The sequence below is a fragment of the Clarias gariepinus genome, chromosome 8 (assembly GCF_024256425.1).
Source record: "Clarias gariepinus isolate MV-2021 ecotype Netherlands chromosome 8, CGAR_prim_01v2, whole genome shotgun sequence".
Lineage (NCBI taxonomy): Eukaryota > Metazoa > Chordata > Actinopteri > Siluriformes > Clariidae > Clarias > Clarias gariepinus.
In genome coordinates this window covers 1,558,713-1,579,010 of record NC_071107.1, presented here as the reverse complement: position 1 = coordinate 1,579,010, position 20,298 = coordinate 1,558,713, and the positions used below count along the sequence as shown (strand labels likewise).

At 39.0% G+C, this 20,298-nt stretch overlaps 1 protein-coding gene across 9 annotated transcripts in view; it reads left to right on the top strand.

Moving 5' to 3' along the window:
* inpp4b (inositol polyphosphate-4-phosphatase type II B) overlaps window positions 1-18,468 on the top strand; it is a 259,010-nt gene extending 240,542 nt beyond the window's left edge. For 5 of the 9 annotated variants that reach the window (XM_053502918.1, XM_053502919.1, XM_053502920.1 and 2 more), the window contains 4 exons: window positions 259-356; window positions 3,621-3,733; window positions 7,413-7,567; window positions 13,000-16,885. In XM_053502918.1, coding sequence (XP_053358893.1) covers window positions 259-356; window positions 3,621-3,733; window positions 7,413-7,567; window positions 13,000-13,177 — 544 coding nt within the window. In that variant the 3' untranslated portion in view covers window positions 13,178-16,885. Of the gene's footprint in view, window positions 1-258; window positions 357-3,620; window positions 3,734-7,412; window positions 7,568-12,999; window positions 16,886-16,998 lie in introns of those variants that run through there. The other 4 variants (XR_008361055.1, XM_053502915.1, XM_053502917.1 and 1 more) reach the window with 4 other exon arrangements.
* Window positions 18,469-20,298: the final 1,830 nt, after the last annotated feature.

Below are 20,298 nucleotides of genomic sequence, written 5' to 3'. Positions count from 1 at the left end.
ATGTAAGTTTGGATAAAATCAAGATTGTGTGCTCGAGCTACCTTCAAGGGGAACGATTTTAACAAGGAAACATTGATTGTAAGCTGTGGGAGCGGTGGCTCAGGAGGCTAGGGCTGTAGATTGTTGGTTTTTGGACCGGGTTCGATTAATCGTGATTCGGTTAATCAGACTACAACTGAGATTAACTAGATTTTTTTTAAAATTAATCGATTGACAGCACCTTCTTTTTGTCTCTCTCTCTCTCTCTCTCTCTCTCAGGTTTGGGGATGTATCCTTACAGGAGAGGATAAATCAGAAAAATTTTGACGTTTTAGAGACGTATTATAAGTCATTCAGCGACAGGATTCCAATAGAAAGTAAGTCTCTCATGAGGTTACACCCTGTACTAGGAAGTTACTTATTACTTAACGTGTCTCGTCCTTGCAATTAACATCAATCCAAGCCTTATTTGGTTATATTTTATTTGTTTTTTTGTTATTGCAACATTTTGCATGCCTACGCACGTGTAAGACATTATTTTGCATATAGTCGCATGTCTTTTAAACACACCGAAGTTTAACAGATTCATTTTAGTTCATGCATCAGTAGAGATCATGACTAATCCGGTGACACAGGTGTATTTACCCAGGAGGCTGGACTTCTTACAGGCACCAGACATGCTTGAGTTTGTCTGAGATTATTAATGAAATGCTGTGTTCTGCATTGTTTCGATCAAACATCGCGTCAACATGATCGTGTGTACATATCCAGGAAGTGGAGGACTTTATTTTTTTTTGTTCCAGAAATAACACCTAACGCTTTCAAGAAGTCCCCCGTGAGCTATAAAACGCCACATGGAGTGATTTTCATTAAAACAGGTAGTATCTACAGTAATTGAATGAGAAGTGTTCGGAGATGTTGTAAAATCCCCAACGTAGTACACACATCTGTGATTACATCACCAGAAATGTATTCAGTATTAATGCTGATGTGAGACTAAATCACGCTTAGTTTCACCACAGCCGCTCTGGCACTGTTTATCGAATAACCTATTTGTTATGTTGCTTAGCATCCAAAGAGTTCATCTCCCAACAGAAGAATTGTTTTGATTGTGAAATCGAAGCGACACTCATGACTTATTACTTCATAGTACCATTTCGGTTTTAATTTTATGAACATGTTCTGTCTTCTATTATATTTAAAAAATTAAAGATAAGTCACTTGATCTGTCTGTCTGCGTCGATACACTTTCCTGTGAGAGACAGCCACAGTCAAAAACGCACACAATGGGTGTCAGAAGGTTCTTTGTTCAGCAAAAGGCAGACTTTTTAAATGTGTGGCGTAGGGCCTGGTGTCATGCACACAAATGTATCTGTCACATAAAGGAAAAGTTTATCATCCAGGAGAACAAAGAGTGGAAGTTGTATAGATGAGGAGGTGCGACCTCGTCAGTGGGGGAGAGAGAACGAGAAAGAGCGCCTGAGTTAACACACACACACACACACACACACACACACACACACACACACACACAATAATCCCAATAATTTGAACAGTTGATATTGAGATGTATATCTGCTACTTCTGCTCTGTAAAGCTTCATAACGGCTCTAATCCGAGGTGCTGGTTGTTAATTGGTGATTTCTGAGGCTGGTGACTCTAAATGAGCTTCTCCTCTGCAGCAGAGCTCAGTTTTGGTCTTGTTTTCCTGGGAAGGTCTTCATGAGAGACAGTTTCATCATCATGGAGCTTGATGGGTTTTACAAACGCGCTCGACACGATACTGTTCTTGTAGGAACTGTTCCAGAAAGGCTGACCTTCATGTCTTAAATGCTGTTGTTGCATAATTACCTTATTCCATGTGTGTTATTCCATAGCTCCAGTATTGTTGTGAAATGTAGAAAATAAATCATTAAAGAAAAACAAAGAAATCTGCAAATGATCCCAAACCTTTGAGCCGTAGTGTCCGATACATTTCCTGAAAAACAATTGTGGACAATTGGGAATATTGTGCTTCATTAACAAATCTATCCGACATAAACCTAATGGCCTGTACGAACGTTAACCATTAATCAAGTTCCTGAAAGCTAATGGTTCGTAGCAATAAAACAAAAAAATGTTTGCAGGCTAAATGTTGCAAGAGCGCCCCTCCTTCACACCTCTATCTGTTTTAACAGGTGGTGTAAAATATACTTCAATAGAAATCATGGAATATTGATCTTTATGAGGGCAGCTCAGTGTCACTGCTTAGTGGTTAGCACCGTGGCCTCGCACCCCCAGGGTCCGGGTTCATGGTCTGTGTGCTGGGTACTCCGGTTTCCTCCCACAGACATGCAGATTAGGTTAATTGTGTAACCCGGCAAATCTGCAGCCAACTAGGCAGATTTATATGCAGGCAGAGCAGTGGCCGGCCGTGGTTGCTAGGCAACCCCGCCATGTTGTCAATCAAAGAAGACGCACTACACCTGTCTGGCAGGTTATTTAAACCCCCCAGAAACCAGCACACTATGTGCGAACATTGAATAGCACCAGGTATGAGAGCGGTGCTCTGGAATAGGGGAAAGAAAAAAGAAAAAAACAGAAAAGGGTCCTGAAAGGTAAACAATATGTCTCGCTAGAGATAAAGAAATAATGTTCCGGAGAAGAATAAATAAATAAATAAATAAATAAATAAGCATTTTTCCTTAGCTTATGCAAGGAACACATAATCACCCCACGTCTCAACGCTCCCCTCTAATTCCTGCATAGGGGCTCCCGCTCTTAACAACATATTCATCAGAGCCATACTGGAGCGCCCCCTATAACAAATCGCCGTTCCCGTAGTGTGTAAATGAGAGTGGGAGTGTGTGTGTGTGTACCCTGTGATGGATTGGCACCCCGTCCAGGCTGTACCCCGCCTCGTGCCCTAAGTCTCCTGGGACAGACTTCAGGCTTGACGCGACCCTGTATAGAGGATAAAGCGGTATAAATGATGAGTGAGTTATCATTATGTAAGCTCTAAACCTCTCGGATAGATGTGTGTGTGTGTGTGTGTGTGTGTGTGTGTGTGTGTGTGTGTTTCCATTTAGGGGAATCTCTAAATCCATTTGAAATGATCAGGAACCAGAGATAAACATTTTACACAGTCTCAGGCTACAGTATGTTAACATTACCAGCATGAAGTGACTAAGTTCCAAATTTTTCACATAAACAAGTGGTCATGTGACTTGAAAGAGAATAGTCAGATTCATGTGATCTTTGTGCATGTGTAGGGGCGGTCGATCAATCAGTACCGGCAGTGCTGGGATTGCTGAGTTATTATATCCAGTTGATTGCTCACCGCCCTCTAGAACAAAATCCCAAGCATATCCCAGGACGTGTTTTAACGCAGGTGACCTGAGATAAGATGTACAGTATGCGTGCATTTACGCATGGCACATTAGAGCCAGGCAATGGTCACTTGTAATTATGAATGTGAACTGCCAAATTGAACAATGTGGCTTTATTAATTTGGCTTAGAATTTGTAATGCGATAGCCTTATTCCTATCGCATTGCATAACAAGTTGGGTATTGAATCCATTCTCTTTTTATTACTTTATATTTACTGGAATTTTCTCTCTCTCTCTCTCTCTCTCTCTCTGTCTTTTTCTCTCTTGCTTAGATCTGCCTTCTTTTCATATGCAGCCAGATGTGAAGGAGCTGCTTGATACGCTTGGCCAAAATGTTGTGACCAAGAAGAGGAAGAATGTGGAAATCCTTTGGCTCGCAGGAGCGGTAAGACAAGCAACCGTTTAGTGTCAGAGGGAGGAGTAACAAGGAACAACCCAACTTTAAATAATGCCTGCTACTGTACCTTTCAAGCTTGGCAAAAACAAGCTTGTGCTGTTATTTTTTTTTTCCATGTTAATGTGTATCATGATTGTAGTATTACTGTATGGTAGTAAAGAGAAACGTGTCTTGCCTTATGTGGCTTGACATGTGTCTGAAGATTATAGCACCATTACATACACGTCATACTTTAGACTGATACACTGAACATTAAAATGAAATTGGAAGAGAATGTAGGTGTGTCGTTATGAAACGGTCGGGATTGATAACCAGTCACAGCGGAAAACTGGATTAGTCACTCACTCGTTCTCTAGCGCAAGCAGTAATAACAGACACAGCAGACTGAATTAGGCAGTATTGACTAGAAGGAGCTGCACACATCTTAGAGACTCGCTGTCACATCAACAGATCAAACTTTATATAAAAGTTATATCGCAACCTAAATTCCCCTGAGTGTCAGCAAGAAAAGGAACTGGATATTGGACTTTTAGCACAAGGCAGGAGAGGAACTATGAGGGGCGGTCATAAAATTGTGATTATTACTAAGTAAAAAATGATGTAATGAAAAACAAACGTTGGTCGTGAGCTTAGTGCTTCTGTACATGTCCTCCACCTAAGGCAACACACTTCTCCAAATGATAGATGAGCCGGTGGAGACCATCTTTGATGAAGCCTTCTTTTTGGCTCTTGAGGAAAAGGTCCACCTCGTCATCGTCAAACCTCGTCCTGCCCCATTTTGTACCCCAAGTTGCCCCGAAAGGCTTACCATTTCATAAGCTTCATGTGCTGGTGCATTGTCATGAAGAAGGCGCATTTAAACTTTTGTCCCCCGGGGTGCGCCATTTTGGTTTTGACCATCTAGCGGCACCATGCGCAGATTTTTTTCAAAAAGAAAACATTTTAATAACCATACTCATTTCCAGGGACATAATTTGGGCAAATATTTTCTGCGTTCTTTGAAAGGCAATGCAAATTTGATGCCCACCCCTCGTACCACCCCCTAAGACCCTAGTGAATAGAGTAAACAGTGTCCAGTACCTTGGTGTTTACATTATGCAGGATCTGTCATGGTTCTGTCCCATTAACATCCTGGGGAAGGAGGTCAGTTGTTGTCATTGCCACTTTATATGATAAAAATACTTCAATTTGTCTCTAAGGTGCTAAGACACTTGGGAACAGCACTTAGAAACAGCACCATGCGGGGGGAGCTCTACAAGGGGTGCAATCACCTGAGAGCACCATCCACACTGAGCAGTGACTAGTGCAGCAACGGTAACATGGTTTCTTGTTAGCTACAGTTTCCTGCCCCTTTTTTTATCCATCCAATTATCCGACCATCATCTATACCACTTATTCTGCGTAAGTTTGCAGGGGACCTGGAGCCTATCTCAGAGAACTAAGGGCATAAAGCAGGATGGGGGTGTCCAGCCTATCACAGGGCACAAAAACACACATTTACTTATCATTACGAACACTACAGGTAGTTTGAGGTTTTGCTGACAGTGCTAACCCCAAAGCTACCATGCTGGGGCTCTCGTTTTTCCATCACTCATCAATAAAAACCTAAGATGATGCTCCTCCACCATGGGCAAGATCTCTGCTCTAACCAGAGGGAAGCATCATTCTGCTTTCAAAGAGACTCAGATATAAAGGCGCTGATTCTCAAGAATGCTTGAAGTTTTTAAATGTAGCTTTCTTTTGGAAAGTGTGTCAGAGGTCAAATTTAGATGATTTCCTTCCACACACCCACCTGTTTTGCTGTAGCTTTTCTGACTCTTCTGAATCTGGAAAAAGGTTTTGTAAGCATTATTTGCAATGCCTGCTACTTCAACCTTTTTAGCTTTTTCCATTACCACCGGTGTGTCCTTGGGTTACTTAGCTACTTCTAAAATTAATGACTTGAATTGATGAGTAGTGTCACTGAGCTAATACCAAACTTTTTGGCTGCTCCCAAGGGGTTGCCACAGTAGACCCTGTGATCCACACACAACTTGGCACAGGTTTGCTCTTTTGGACACAATCCTCGCATTTTTGTAATCGGGCTTGGGACCAGCACTGCATGCAGTGGCTATGTAGTATGGTGTGTAGCAACCACTGACAGCGGGGCTTTTATGGAATAATACAGGAGCTGTGATTGTATCATCAATAAAATCCATATCAAATTGATATACAGATTGAAACAGATACAGATTACTTTACTTTTATTCCTCAATGACCTTTTCTATTTAAAAAGTACACCAAAAGCTTGCATGTGACACGCTGGTGTAGTAGTTACAGTCACACTGTGGCCCTGCACCTACAGGGTCGAGGGTTCGATTCCTGCCTCTGGTCTGTATGCATGAATTTTCTCCCCACGCTTTTTTTCTTCAGGTACTCCGGTGTTCTCCCCCAGTCCAAAGACATGCCATCCATCCATCCATCCATCCATCCATCCATCTAGGAACCTCTCTAGTCTAACCAGGGACTATGGAGGCCAACGATAACTATTGGAGGCCAGTAGCGACCATTGAATTTATACCCATTTTGACGACCGCGGAAGGACCGCATTGACATACACATTCAGACACTATGGGCAATTTGGAAATGCCAGTTAGCCCAATCTGCATGTCTAGAGGAAACCCAACAGGCACTGGGAAAACTTGCAAACTCCAGGCAACAGTGCCTTCACTGAGTCACCATGCCACACCAAAGACATGTACAGTAGATTAGGCTGATGGGCATTCCCAAATTGCCTATAGAGTGTCTCTGTGACCTGTGATGAATTGGCACCGTGTCCAGGGTGTACCACACCATGTGCCTAAAGTCTCTTGGGATATGCTCCAGGCTTCCTATGACCCTGTACATGATAATCACTACAGAGATGAATGAAAGCTTAGAATATCTCGACTATATTAGCATAACTTTTCTGTAAGATAAAGTCACCTTACAGATTAGCATTAAACAAATACCAGGCAACATATTGGGTCTGATATTTTGTCATTATGACACACAGTTCAGCTTCCCTTATCAAATACTCACACCCATATGTATACACTGACGTACACACACACCTCGGGCTAAACAAGTGTCACAGTTGCATAATTACCCTTCATAGAATGTTTGTTTAGCAGTATGAAGATTTACCGGCATGACTAGGACTTGGTTTAGTGCAAGACGTTTTTAGTTTGCTGTTTACATGTTATCCACAAAAAGATAGTTCTTTACATGTTTTGATGACCTCAATCAGCGTGAAGTGCCTCTACAGGAGTTTGCTCCCTAAGTGGAAATGGAATTTGGAGCCTAGCCAAGCCAATGTGCCAGAACTGTGTTTTGTACTTGTACTTTGTTCCTTCACACATAATCACCTCCCTGCTATGAGTACGGTGTGTCCATCAGATATGTGGCAGAACCTGGCAGCTTACCTGACAATGCCTATCATTCCCATTCAGCACACAGCAGTTTATTTTGAGTGTTAGGTTGGGTAAGGAAAAAAAAGGAAAGGGCCAGGACTCTTCCAGAACAAACACTTGCAGGGAAAACATCTTTCTACAGAGACATGAGTTAGGACAGGCTGTCCAGCTAAACAAGCAGTGATGTTATTGTGCTTTTATTGGTGAAAGTTAAGGCCTGTTTTGTCCTTTGTCAGATCTGCCGGCGGCTTAACGGCATCCGCTTCACCAGCTGTAAAAGTGCCAAAGACAGGACGTCCATGTCAGTGACGCTGGAGCAGTGTGCCCTGCTGAGGGACGAGCACCAGCTTCATAAGGACTATTTCGTCCGGGCACTGGACTGCATGCGCAGGTAAATTTCTCCCAAATTGCTTCGATTTACTTTTCTCCTGCTTCATCATCTACATTTCTCACCTTCAAAACCTGCTTCACATTCGCATAACTCTACTTGGAGGTCTATAGACTCTACTAACTCATGCTTGACTTAATTATAAGCCTTTTATTTAGCTAGATTAAATCAGATTATTTAGAAATAATGTATCGAGGACAGATTTATTTCCATAATGCTTAAGTTTAATTCTTATTTTTTCATGCTCAATGATTGTCATCTTAATTCATATAGTATACAGTAATAATATTTAGAAATGTATTTTGTAAGTTTAAGTTTGTGATGTACTTCATTCTATTCAATTAGTTTAATCGTAAGGGTTCGTGGTGGCTCAATCGGTTACGGCTATTGGTCAGAAGGTTGGCAGTTCAAACCCCAGCACTACCAGGCTTCCACTGTTAAGCCCTATCTACTCCAGGTGTGCTGTATCCTGGCTCACCTTGTGCTTTGACCCCAGACTCCTAACATGCATATGCAAATAAATCCCCTTACTCTGCTGTAAGGTACCTGCCACAAATCATAGAATCTTAATCTTAAATCTTTTCAGTTAGAAACCTTAAAAAGAAACAAATACCCAGAGTTTGACCTTCTGCTCATCATCATCGCCAGATGTTTAAATTTACCTACAGGGTCGACATCAGGGAACAATGTTCGGGCATGATAGCATCATGTGCTCATGAGCTTTTCCATGAAATAGGATTCCAGATATTAGCTCAGGTTCTCATCAGACAGTTTATAGCTTACGCTGAAAAGTTTGTAGTAAGGTTTTGTTTCAGTTCATTTTTTGGAAGAAAAAGCAACGCCCATCCTGAAAAAATCCTAGTTATTAATCTTAGCAACACTTTGCAGCTACATATGCATAGATCATCAAGTTTTTAGCGTCTACCGTGTTTTTCCTTCCCCACTCTAGGTCACTGTGGGAATTTCCACTTCTTGTTTCTCGTACTTTGATTTTTTTGTTCATTTTTTCAGGAAAGACACTTCCCTTTATTTCGGCATCCTGTGCTGAAGGATTAAAGATTGTCACTTCCAACACTTGTTTCTGTGTAAAGCCACAACGCTGACACTCTGAACAGACAAGGATAGATCTACAGCTTCACTATTTCTGCTTTTTAGAGCGACATGTGATCTGATTGCTGAGCGCACTCATAGAGTACATAGAGGTTTTGGGGTGATGGATAAATCCAATCGCGTGTAAAAACATAATGAAAATCATCTGATCTTAGTGGGTCTCAGTGTCAGGCAAATACAACCTCGGACGAACAATTTTTTGTGCCATAAATATAATGAAAATGAAGCCAAAAAGAAAAAAACCAAATACCCCATGATTCAGTAGCTTGTAGATCCACCTTTGGTAGCAATTCCTGTATGAATTTCTCAGTCTCTCACATCGATTTTGTCCATTTTTCTATATAACTTTGCTTCAGTTCATTGAGTTTTTGGGCATTCAACCAGCGCAAATCATTACCCTTCCACCGCTGTGGTCGACAGTGTTTATGAGCTGATTCTGATTGCTTTTTCCCCAGTCATGGCACTGGGTATTGAGTCCAAACAAATCCACTTTGGTCTCGTCTGTGAGATCAAAGTAGAGTCTTGTGGTTTGTTCAGATGCAGTTTTCTGAACCTGAGTTGTGCGTTGTTTATTTTCTTTTTAGAAAAAAAAAGACTTTCTCCTAGCAACCCTTCTAAGCAAACTGTGGACAACATGCTCAGTGAGGCCTGCAGGGTCTCTTTGTTGTTTTTGTATTTTTATGAGTCTGACACATGCTGGGATGTCCACTTCTGGGAGGATTGGCTTTCCACCAGTTGTGAATAATCCTTCTTACTGTACAATATTAAACTCCAAATTGTTTGCAAATGATTTTTATAACACTTTCCAGATTGATGTGCCGCAACAGTTGCATACATGTATGTCGTTTCCTCTTGACATTGTGTTAACACACCTGAATGATAAATACCGGAAAACTGCCAAAACATCTGCTTTTGTAGAGGTCCACACATCTATCAATGATTTTCTCTCTTTTTGGCTTTCTTTTTATTAAATAAATAATGGTATAGTTAAAATAGTTTTATATTGTTGTTCCTCTGAGCTTGTTTGTGTTCCAAATATTAAGACTAATACAGTGGTGGCTATCACATTTGTACACATAAACACATAGTAACGGCCTGTGCATCTTGTACAAATGTAAAAGTCCAGTATAAAACTTGTATGCATTAATCATTGTGTAACATTTCATACATTTTATTGTTCACTTACAGTAGTTATAACGATTCCTCCTTTTTAGACTTGCAATATACCGAGATAGGTGGCACAAAGGCATATTAGTTGGCATTGTGGCAACACCCTGCCTATACCCTGCCATGTGCACCAGAGTCCCCTGGGATAGGCCCCAGGGCCCCATAAAGGTATAGAAAATGAGTGAGTTAAAGAGCAAGTATTCCTATACACAGATGATCGCTTAACGTTATCTATTTAAATAGGAGATTTATTTATTCATTTATTCATTCATTCATTCATTCATTTTCTATAGCGCTTATCCTTTACAATGTAATAGGGAGCTCACCATGGGCACCAATTAAGCTTTATATATATATATTTACTGTTTATTCCACAAAAATGGCACATCCTACACAATTTAATTAATATGTTTAAAAAAATTAATGGACATCAGATAGTAGGAGGGCTGCACTAAAAGCAATGCAAAAGTGTGCACAACTTTTTCATTACCTGAAATAAGTCGTTCAAATTGCACATTTTGGTAGCGTGTACCTCTTCCTCTTCCTCTATCAAAAGTACTCGCAGGTCTCCCACCATGTGTCCTTTCTATTCTGTCCTTACAGGAATCAGAAAATAAAAAAAAAGGGATCCTGTTTTAGCAGATCTGATTTAGATTATTTCACAATAGGCATGTGGAAAAGTAAAAATGTGAAAATACTTTTCCCGTAATCCAGTTTAGCTGTTGCATTACAGTGAATCAGAAGATCTTATTTAAAAATGTAGACAGTTATGTACAGTAATATGACATAATGATGTGTTTACTAACCAACACAGTGGGAAGAATATATAGTCTGGTTGGGTAAATGATGTATTTCACAATACAGATGCCTTTTTTCATTTATTCCTTTCCTTTTTTTTTTCATTTTAAAGGATTTTAGTTTGAAAATGGAAGAAAAGATGGACATCCCCAGCATTGAGATACCCATGTTGTTGTATTTCACGATTAACTACTATATTCCTTCTCCAGTAGGTCATGAACTTGTTTTATCTGCGCTAATAAAAAGGGTAGTACTGTTAGTGACATTGCTCAATGTTCCCGCTGAAGTCATGTCAGTCCACACAGCTAGTTTTAAGCACTTTGCCAGATGTGCATGTTCCCTCGGTATAGTGTTTACTCAGTACAAGTTTATAAAGGCCCAAAGTGTAATCATTATCTAGATGATATATCCACATCACCAATAAGAAGAAACATTAGCCCCGATCGTCTGAGATAATATACAGTAATCATGCTAAGAAGGCAGTGTGTGGCACCAATTCAGTCAGGTCAAATGTTTCAGAGATAAAATATCCAGGAGCTGTTAATTCTTTAGGTAGCTGTTTTTTTCGTTTTTTTTTTTTTTACATTTCATATTTATTGTATTATTTTAGAAATATTTATTGCATTCTCACTTATTCTTTTTACACCTCTGCATAGTCAATTGTGCAAAGCTAATTGGTCAGAAGGTGTGCATTATTTTAGTTCAAGCAGTGACATGAAAAATATTATATTTATGCACATGTTCTAATAATATGTTATTGTATCCATAGCAACCGCTCACATATAAACACTGCGGTATGCAGATGATGCTTCGCGTAATTTAAGAGTAAACAGAGTGAAAATAATGTGGTGTTGTTGGCAAGGTAATTCTGTATCATTGATGTGAAGTCTTTTGTAAGGAGAGAGACAGACAGATTGTTGAGGGATATCATCACGGTAGAAAGTTTTTTTGGGCTCCTCGGCCGGGATCGTCATTCACGGTCTTACGGCTTTCGTTAAAGCGTTTGCACCATTCAGATGTTTGATGGACAGATTCTTGTGTAAGTGGGTTTTACGCCTTCATTCACAAGTAGTTTCATCAGCACAAGTCCTGGTTTGACTTGAACACAGAGCCCCCTTCGGGTCGTGCTATCAGGAAAGACCAGCAGTCCCCTTGTGGGTTGTGCTGCATCATTACACAACCTCCCCTACCCCGATGAAGTGGGTAAGACTGACCGTTTAAGATATATAGATCGGATCCTCATAGGGCTGAAGACAGAAATTTTAACATCCTGGTGGAGACGAGATTCCTTCCTGATTCTTTTGACTTCGAGAAGACGAGGAAACGTGATGAAAATATTTTAGCTGAAATGTCAGTGCGGCATATCATTCAGATTAAATCAAAGAATCTTTTGACGCAAGTGAAAGTTAAAGTATGAGAGAGAATATTTGTGGTTTTTATTTTCTATGGGTTATACATAGCTCTGACCTTTGGTTTGTAAAGGGGACCTATTATGCAAAATTCACTTTGTAGTTGTTTTCATCCCTGCCTTTGTTTGTTTGTATTGGTCAGGGTTTATACAGGACGATTACTGTAGATTTAACCACTAATGTGACCTCATAGAAAAAGAGTAATTAAGCGCCACTGACTCCGAACTGATAAGACGAAGCTGTTTTAAATGTAACGTGTAAAAAAAAAAGGTTAAAAAAAAAAAATATATATATATATATAATAAGAATTATCATCATCATCATCATCATCATTATCGTCTCTGGTACAAATCTTTGACCTTATAAGATGCATCCAGTTAAAGAATTGACGTAAATCCACATGATTGATTTGTCTTGGAAAACCCGAGCTGTATTGTGCTTCAGGCAGCACATTCTCCGTACCAAAACCTCCCAGTGAATAAACATCCCGAAATGGTTGAAAGCAGAGTTTGTGAAGTATAAAAAGACACCCATTGTGTTTTTGTTTGTTTTGTGTGTGTGTGTGTTTGTGGTGGCAGATGAGCAACGCATTCAGTGCTGTTGTGCAAATTCCAGTAACTGTTGACATTTTAGACGCTCATGAAGGCAGCTCAGAAACTTTTCCTTTCAGTCTGCTAAAGCGACGCGGAATCGTTTCTGTTCTGTCGCTAAAAGCGACATTGTTGTGTTATCTAGTTGCATTCTTTCCTGCACCAACGCTCATATATATATATTCATTCCCTAATGCATAGTTCATAATTCATGTCCCCATCCACATACCAGGCTGTGTGTGCATGCGTCGGTGTTGTTGGGCTAACTTTTAATTTTACTAACCCTCTTTTATACCTGTCTGTGTGTTTCTCTGTCTCTCTCTCTCTCTCTCTCTCTCTGTTTCTATTCTCGGCTTGTCAGCAGTCGGCTGGCCCAGGGCGAAGGTGCCCAATGGGACGACCCTGAGGCAGGCTCGGTAGCCAATCACAAGCCGGCGCCACGCCAATTCTACCCGATCGCTCTTCTTCTCGTTAGCTCTCACCTTCTGGTAGTGTGGCTCATTTTAAGTCTTGTTTTCCTGCTTGCAAAATATCAATAAACTCCTGATTATACCCTAACAACCCTCGTGCTGTCTAACTTTGTTCTGCGCTCGCTGGCGGCGCGAAAAGCTACCTCCTCTCTTCTGCCGTGTCTCTCGGGTATGCTTGTTGACACATTTATCATTTCCCTTTGCTATAATCCTCTTTAAAGACATCTCTCGGGGTTCGCTTGTTTTGTTTCCCACTTCAAAGTAGAAAGTCTGTCGTTACTGTTTACATAATAAGCTGACAGGTTCTCAATTCTGGTCTTATCTCTTTCCCTGTGAGGACGGCGCTTCATCCCTATGATGGACAGGAAGCGCTCGTCACGGTGACCTCTAATCTAATGCATCACCCATGCTCAGACTTGAAGCGCATTTCAACATTTTGCTCATTCATGTAGTTTTGTGTAAAAGGAATCTGCTCATAAACAGTTGTTCAGGATGTCATGTTCATCCGAGTGTTCCAAGTGCTGAACACTCGTTCAAACTTGCAGCTATTTTATTTAATCCTTTATTCCGTCCTTAATACCAGATCAGGCAGGATTTGGTCGCTGCGCTAAAAAGAATTTCCTGACAAGGAAGTTTTTAAAAGCTCGAAACACACCTTTAGGCGTTTGTTCAACGCATAAGTCGTTACATGCAAAAGGGTTGAATCAGCTGTCTTAATCTGTAGAGCATATTTTGTAGACATTTATATGAAATGTTTTTTAGGAATGTGTCCAGATTTGATAAATCACTCTCAGGTCAATCAGGGGAACGTACAGTATGAAGCATTACATAAACTAAAGATGAACTGGTTTTCTTAAATAGAAGGACGTGAGGACATCGCAGCTCAAGGATGCAAGGATACAGTATTTATTTATACCGTATGCATTACTCGAAGGTGGCACAGTGATGTAGTGGTTCGCACTGTCGCTCTGCATCTCCAGGGTCTGGGTTCGATTCCCGTCTCTGTGTGCATGGACCTGCAGATTAGGTTAATTGGTGTTCCCAAATTGCCCATAGTGTGTAAATGAGTGTGTGTGTGTGCCATGCCATGGATTGACACCTTGTCCAGAGTGTACCCTGCCTTGTGCCCTAAGTCTCCTGGGCAGTGGTGCATCTCTGTTGCCCCTATCAAAGATAATGTAACAAGATTGCCTTATAATTTCTAAGAAGTCTTTCACACACTTACTTTTATGTCCTGTCTTATTCAGTCTAACTTTTTTCTATATTGCAGTCACATGGCCTGTCAACAAATTAGAAGTAAATAGACTATACAACATGACTAAGCGTTTTTTCTTCTATCTTGTGTGACATCATTGATTAGTCGATCTGATAGCACTGACATTTTGTTTTTAGTTGACAAGAAAATTCCTTGAGCAGAACTTAAAGTACAACTTAATGGATTACCTGCAAAAGCCAACAACTCGGTCGAATTTCTGTAAAAACGTGGTATTGGTGCTAAAAAGTGTCTCAAAATTTGATTTTAGGATCAATACAGTATAACAACATTTCTCATATTAAATAATTTTTCATAATTTTTCTTCCGATCCATGCTTTGTTTTTTTGTAAACATGCATACGCATTTATATTTTTAACAGATAAAAACAAATACATGTGCTAAATGCAATTTAATGCAATTTAATGCCCTTTTAAGTTTTAGTGTCCGTAACGTTTTTAAATTCAAATCTTTCAATGATCTTAATTGTCATTGGGATGAAACTTGCCCGATTTATATTTCACATGAAAAGACATAAACCTGAAAAGGTGTTTTACTATGAAATGCAAAATTGTTACATTTTTTGCAACAAGTATATCCTGATCCAAACCATGGCTACGATTTGATGCCGATGATTAAAAATGCTCAACTCAGCACTTGTTTTTCTGTGTTGAATGTATCAGTTTCAGCAGCGCGACATTACACGTTACTGTTTACAGGAGATTGATTACAAGGAACTTTCTAGGAAACTGGACCTTTTACTGTTTGTTTTGTAATTTGTTGACAAGCAATGATACAAACAAGATTTTGTTTTACAGAATAAACAAAATTAGAAAAGTAAATATGGGACACGCCCTTTGGGCAGAGCAGTACGTGCGGCGCGGTATTACAATGACCTACTCATCCACACTACCAGGCAGCATGGAAAAAATCTTTTCAGGAATGTCAAATGTGTTTCAGTTCATTCACATAAAATTCATTTTTTGTTTTTTATTTTTTTACTTTTTAGCCATGCCAAGACCATGAGCAGTTTTACAAACTCCGGTGAAATAGAGTAAAACAAACACAGAAAGTTGTGTAGATATCCGGGGATAGACGAACCTTAGGAATTGTTCTCATATAAGCGATGAGAAAAAAGAAACAAAAGCCTGGGAAGTTTTACACCGCCTAGGGGAAATGTAAAAAGACACTGACAAAAAAAATTAATAAATAAAGTAGGTGAAGTCAAGATTTCTCAGAGAGCAATTCATCATTTCTGGACACTTTTTCAAAGAAAAAACAATGGTGTAACAGAACTGTCTACTGGATTATGACCCCTGGTTCAACCATTTTTCATGCAGTGATCTCTACGATGGACTGATGCTTTGATGTTTTACGATTGAGACGCTTCAACAGAGAACCAGAATAAAACTTTTTGCTCATCGGCATGAATGTGCCAAAGCATTTGCTTTTACGATGTGAACAAGTTGTACAAATTGCTTGAAAAATTTCAAACTCAATCTGTTACAGGATTTTGCAGGTTATTCGTTGTGGTGTGCTGTTTGTAGTGACTATTTTAGGAGAAAGGACTTTTGCATATGTTAAGGATGAAAGAAAATCATAAACCTGGGCATGAAATAATGGATTACAGTCTTTTATACATATTATACATATAGATTATAGATTATGATATACCAGTGACAGTCTCAATCTCTCCCTCCAAAAATAAATAACTTTCATTTAATAAATAGTTTATTTTATCGATCAATTAATTAATCACAAAATTCTCCTTTGAGTGTGCTTTGAAGTGTCCGTCACTGGATAGATTCTTACACTGGGTTACTAGGTTACTAACTTAATAATTAATTAAATAATTAAAACACATAATAACCTGATATGTAGGGGAGTAAACATAATAAAGCATGCTGTTATTGGAAATCAATCCATGCGGTGGTCGTGTATCACCGTATCATCAACTTAACGTTGTTGTTTTTTTTTATTATTCCTCTTATGCATCAGGAATTTGCCAATGATTTATTACTGATGAGTCAGAGATGGACCACAACCCTCATCATGATAATAAATATAAAAGACATGAACAATGATAAATCATGTTTTGTTTAACCTCTTAGAGTTACGTTGTTGAACTTCCACCGGGCAGGTGAGTCCTGGTTATCACTTGCAGAAGAGGTCACCATTACAACCCACTGACACTGGAGACTCCTTCCATAATTAATAAACAAACACAGACGCTTCACTATATCAACATCCATAAGTTGCACTTAGTTACATACAGTAACAACATATTTACACATAACATTATACTCATGTATGTCCTTTGTACTGTACAATGTGTTGCAGCTGTTACCATGGCAACGATAACATATTAGAACAAATGTGATGTAAATAAGAGCTGGTGTTACAGTTACTGAGACGCTGTTAAGGAAAACACATAAACACCTTCTGACCAATCCGAGTCGAGAACTCACAGCGTTGAGGTTATCAAACGGGGAACCTGCAATAAAGATGAGACTTAAGATGCGTTTGTAAGTGCAATTATAAGTGAAGCACTAATGCAGATGGGCAGCATGAGTCTCATTCTCATTCTCTCATAACTATATTATCGTTTCTCCTTCTCTCCCAATCTCCCTGTAATCAGAGAAGGATGCCGGATTGAGAACGTGCAAAAGAATATAAAATGCAGGAAGTATGCTTTTAACGTGCTGCAGCTGATGGCCTTCCCCAAGATCTACCGGCCGCCAGAGGGGACGTACGGCAAGGTGGACTCGTGAAACGAGACTCGCGGATACGCGCCGGACTCGCCTTCTTCTTATTCATCTTCATTGAAAATAATGTTGGGTTAAAATGTAAGGATGTACAGTAAATGAAATAAAAATGCATGTACATACAGTATGCAGTATATATATATATATATATATAGTATACATACACTGCATTGAATGCAGTGTTATAATTTTTTTTTTTTTGTGTTGTCAAGTCATCAATATTTGAGTATCATGGAAAAAGTTAATTTTCTTTCATAATTTAATTTAAAAAGTAAAACTTGTGTATTCTAGAAATACTTAAATGCATTTTTTTTGTTTATTTTCACTTCAATTAGTACAGCTTACAGGTAATGAATCTAGTATTGCTATAATTTTAAGATCAACTGTGTATACAAGGGGTGTTCGAGTCAAACCAGGACTTTTGGAACAGTTCTTAGAGTAAAAACTCCCTTTATTTTTCTTTATAATCCCCTGCTACACTAATGCACTTATCGCAGTGTTTCACTAGTGCTTGGACACCCCGGCCTCCCAGGAACTCCTCTAACAGCCACAATACTGTATGTGGAATTGTCCTGGAGCGAGGTCAGGACTGTACGGGGGATGTGACAATAACTTTTAGCTGAGTTCCTGTAATGTGCAAGTGGTGTTGCTGGATGAGTGTGTGTACAGTTCACAAAGACAGATGCATCACTTCCACAGTTCGCTGAATGTTAATGTAACAGGCTCCGAGCCACCTGGGACGGGATCCCCATTCACGGACATACCGCCGCCTTCTTTAAATCACTTGCACCATTCAGATGTTTTAACGCATCAAGTAGTCTCATCACCATTTAATTTTTTTTTTTTTTTTGTGAAGTTTTCTATAAATGTCAATCCTCGGGATTAAGGTTAGGGTTGTGATGAAATTTCATCACAAGTCCCAGTTTGACTCGAACGCCCCTTGTACAGTATGTGTAATGCTTGTTTGTTTTGTCAACACATTTGACTGTTACACTAAAGACCAAAAATATTTTTGTTTATTTTTTAACTGTTTTTGTTTTTCTGAACAACAAGGCTGGACAAAAACAAACAACAACATATTGCAGTGTTTGTATACGTGTCTGACTCTTGTATGTGTGTGTGTGTGTGTGTGTGTGTGTGTGTGTGTGTGTTTGTGCTTATGTCGTACATGTATTTATATGAAGTGTCCGAGCAACAGATGGGCCAACTTGATGTTGTAGATTTTATTTTATTTTTATTTTATGTGTGCAATATACGTGTGTGATCAGGAAGTGTGTTTAAAGACCTGGATACATGAAATTCTTCTCCACCCCAATAATGTTAATACAAAACTACACAAATGACCTGAGTACTCAAATGTTATTTGTTTTGTGCAGGTGAGTGTGTGTGGTTTTTTTTTTTTTTTTTTTTTTTTTGGGGGGGGGGCGGTTTGGGGGGGGAGTTATATGTCAAAAAGTAATTGTTCTTTCACACTTGGCTTCTCTTCCAGCAATAAAGCTCTATCACCAGCGGACACATTCTGAAACAATAATACTCAGACAATCCCATCTAGCTTGAAGTCTAGATTAGATTTATGATGTTATTAATAATGCTGATGAATTTAAGATCTGCGAAAAATAATGTTTACTTTGGAGGCAGAAAATCAAGAGGTTTGAGCAGATTGTGCCATAAGGTGCTGTCACGTTAAATACAGAGGAGCATCTACAAAATAAATATTATTGAAATAATGAAATAATATTTAATTTCATTCCAGTACTGGAAATAATACAATATGGCCGGAATATCTTAATTTCATATACTAATAAGTCTTTCATCATCATACTGTTTGTCTTTCTTGCTTGCGCTCCTTCACTATCAGAAAGTGATAAAAAAAAATGCTGTGGTCAGCACTTTTTAATCCCTACTGAGTTACATATAAAATGTACGCTCGTTAAAAACACCTTCAGTGTACTTCTTTCCAAAAATGCCATTGTTTTGCAAAAATGCCATTATCTGCTATAAAAAAAAAAACGCTACATTAAAGACACGCTCTTTCGTAACTACAGACAAGATGAATTTCCTCCCAGAACATTTATTCCTTTGATGTTTACAAGCAGGTACTGTAAGGTTTCACGTTTGCAGTCTAATGCGCTGTGCATGTACGATCGCATCCATGGACTGCATGCACAACATATTGAAGTTTGATATATCGAATGATTTAAAACCTGCCAAAGTAAATATTGCCTAAGCTTAAGCCCAGTGTGTATGTACTGAGAGAGCTGAGTGAGTGTATATTATATGATGGCAGGAAGCCTGAGAACTTTGATACTGTTAATGCAGGATGTGCATGTAGTATATCGTCCATGACGGACGGGAATTTTATCCTTCCGATAGGAAATGTGCAATTTAATACGGCGTGCAGGTGTCAGGCAATGTAAAGAGCCTGTGAAAACGTCTCAAACACTGCTGCAAACATGCGCAAACACAGCTCAAATAGCAATCATATCGTTTTTTTTTTTTTTTTTTTTTCCCGAATAGTTTTTACTACACCTGAAACCTTAATTCGTCTTTTAAAGAAAAAAAAAAAAAAAAGCTTGGTGGTTTTGAGCTCTGGAAAAACAATAAGAACAGGAAAGATGAAGAAGAAAAATTAAGAAGGAAACTTGAACCAGAGCTACTTTTGTGAATTTTTCATAATATGTCCCACAGTGTCGCTGTAAAAGAATTGATGCAAAATATTGTTGAAATATTGGCCTAAAATGCGCACGTTATATAAACTATGAAAAGAAATAATGTATTTAAATAATGTGAAAATAAATAATATAAAATATAATATAAACATCTTTAAACTAAGGTCAATTGTTCCAATAATTGGATCATATAATGTCCCTGTGAAAGAAGTGTTGCTTATATAAGTGTTATATATGGTATATAAACTATAAAACGAAGATTTGCCTTACAGCCAGAGGCAGTTTCCGAGATGCCGTCATAGAAAATGATAGAAAACACCTTTAAGCCACTCAGACTGGATAGCGGGGCAGTGCTGTGGTGTAAGGAGGTTATTGATTTATTAATTCCTTTTAAAGGTCATATGAGGACAAGACAGAGCTGCTCGTTATCGTCATAAATCCTTACTTGTATGATTAATACAAAAGAAGTGACTCAACAGCAGAGAGATGACTCAACGATCTCAG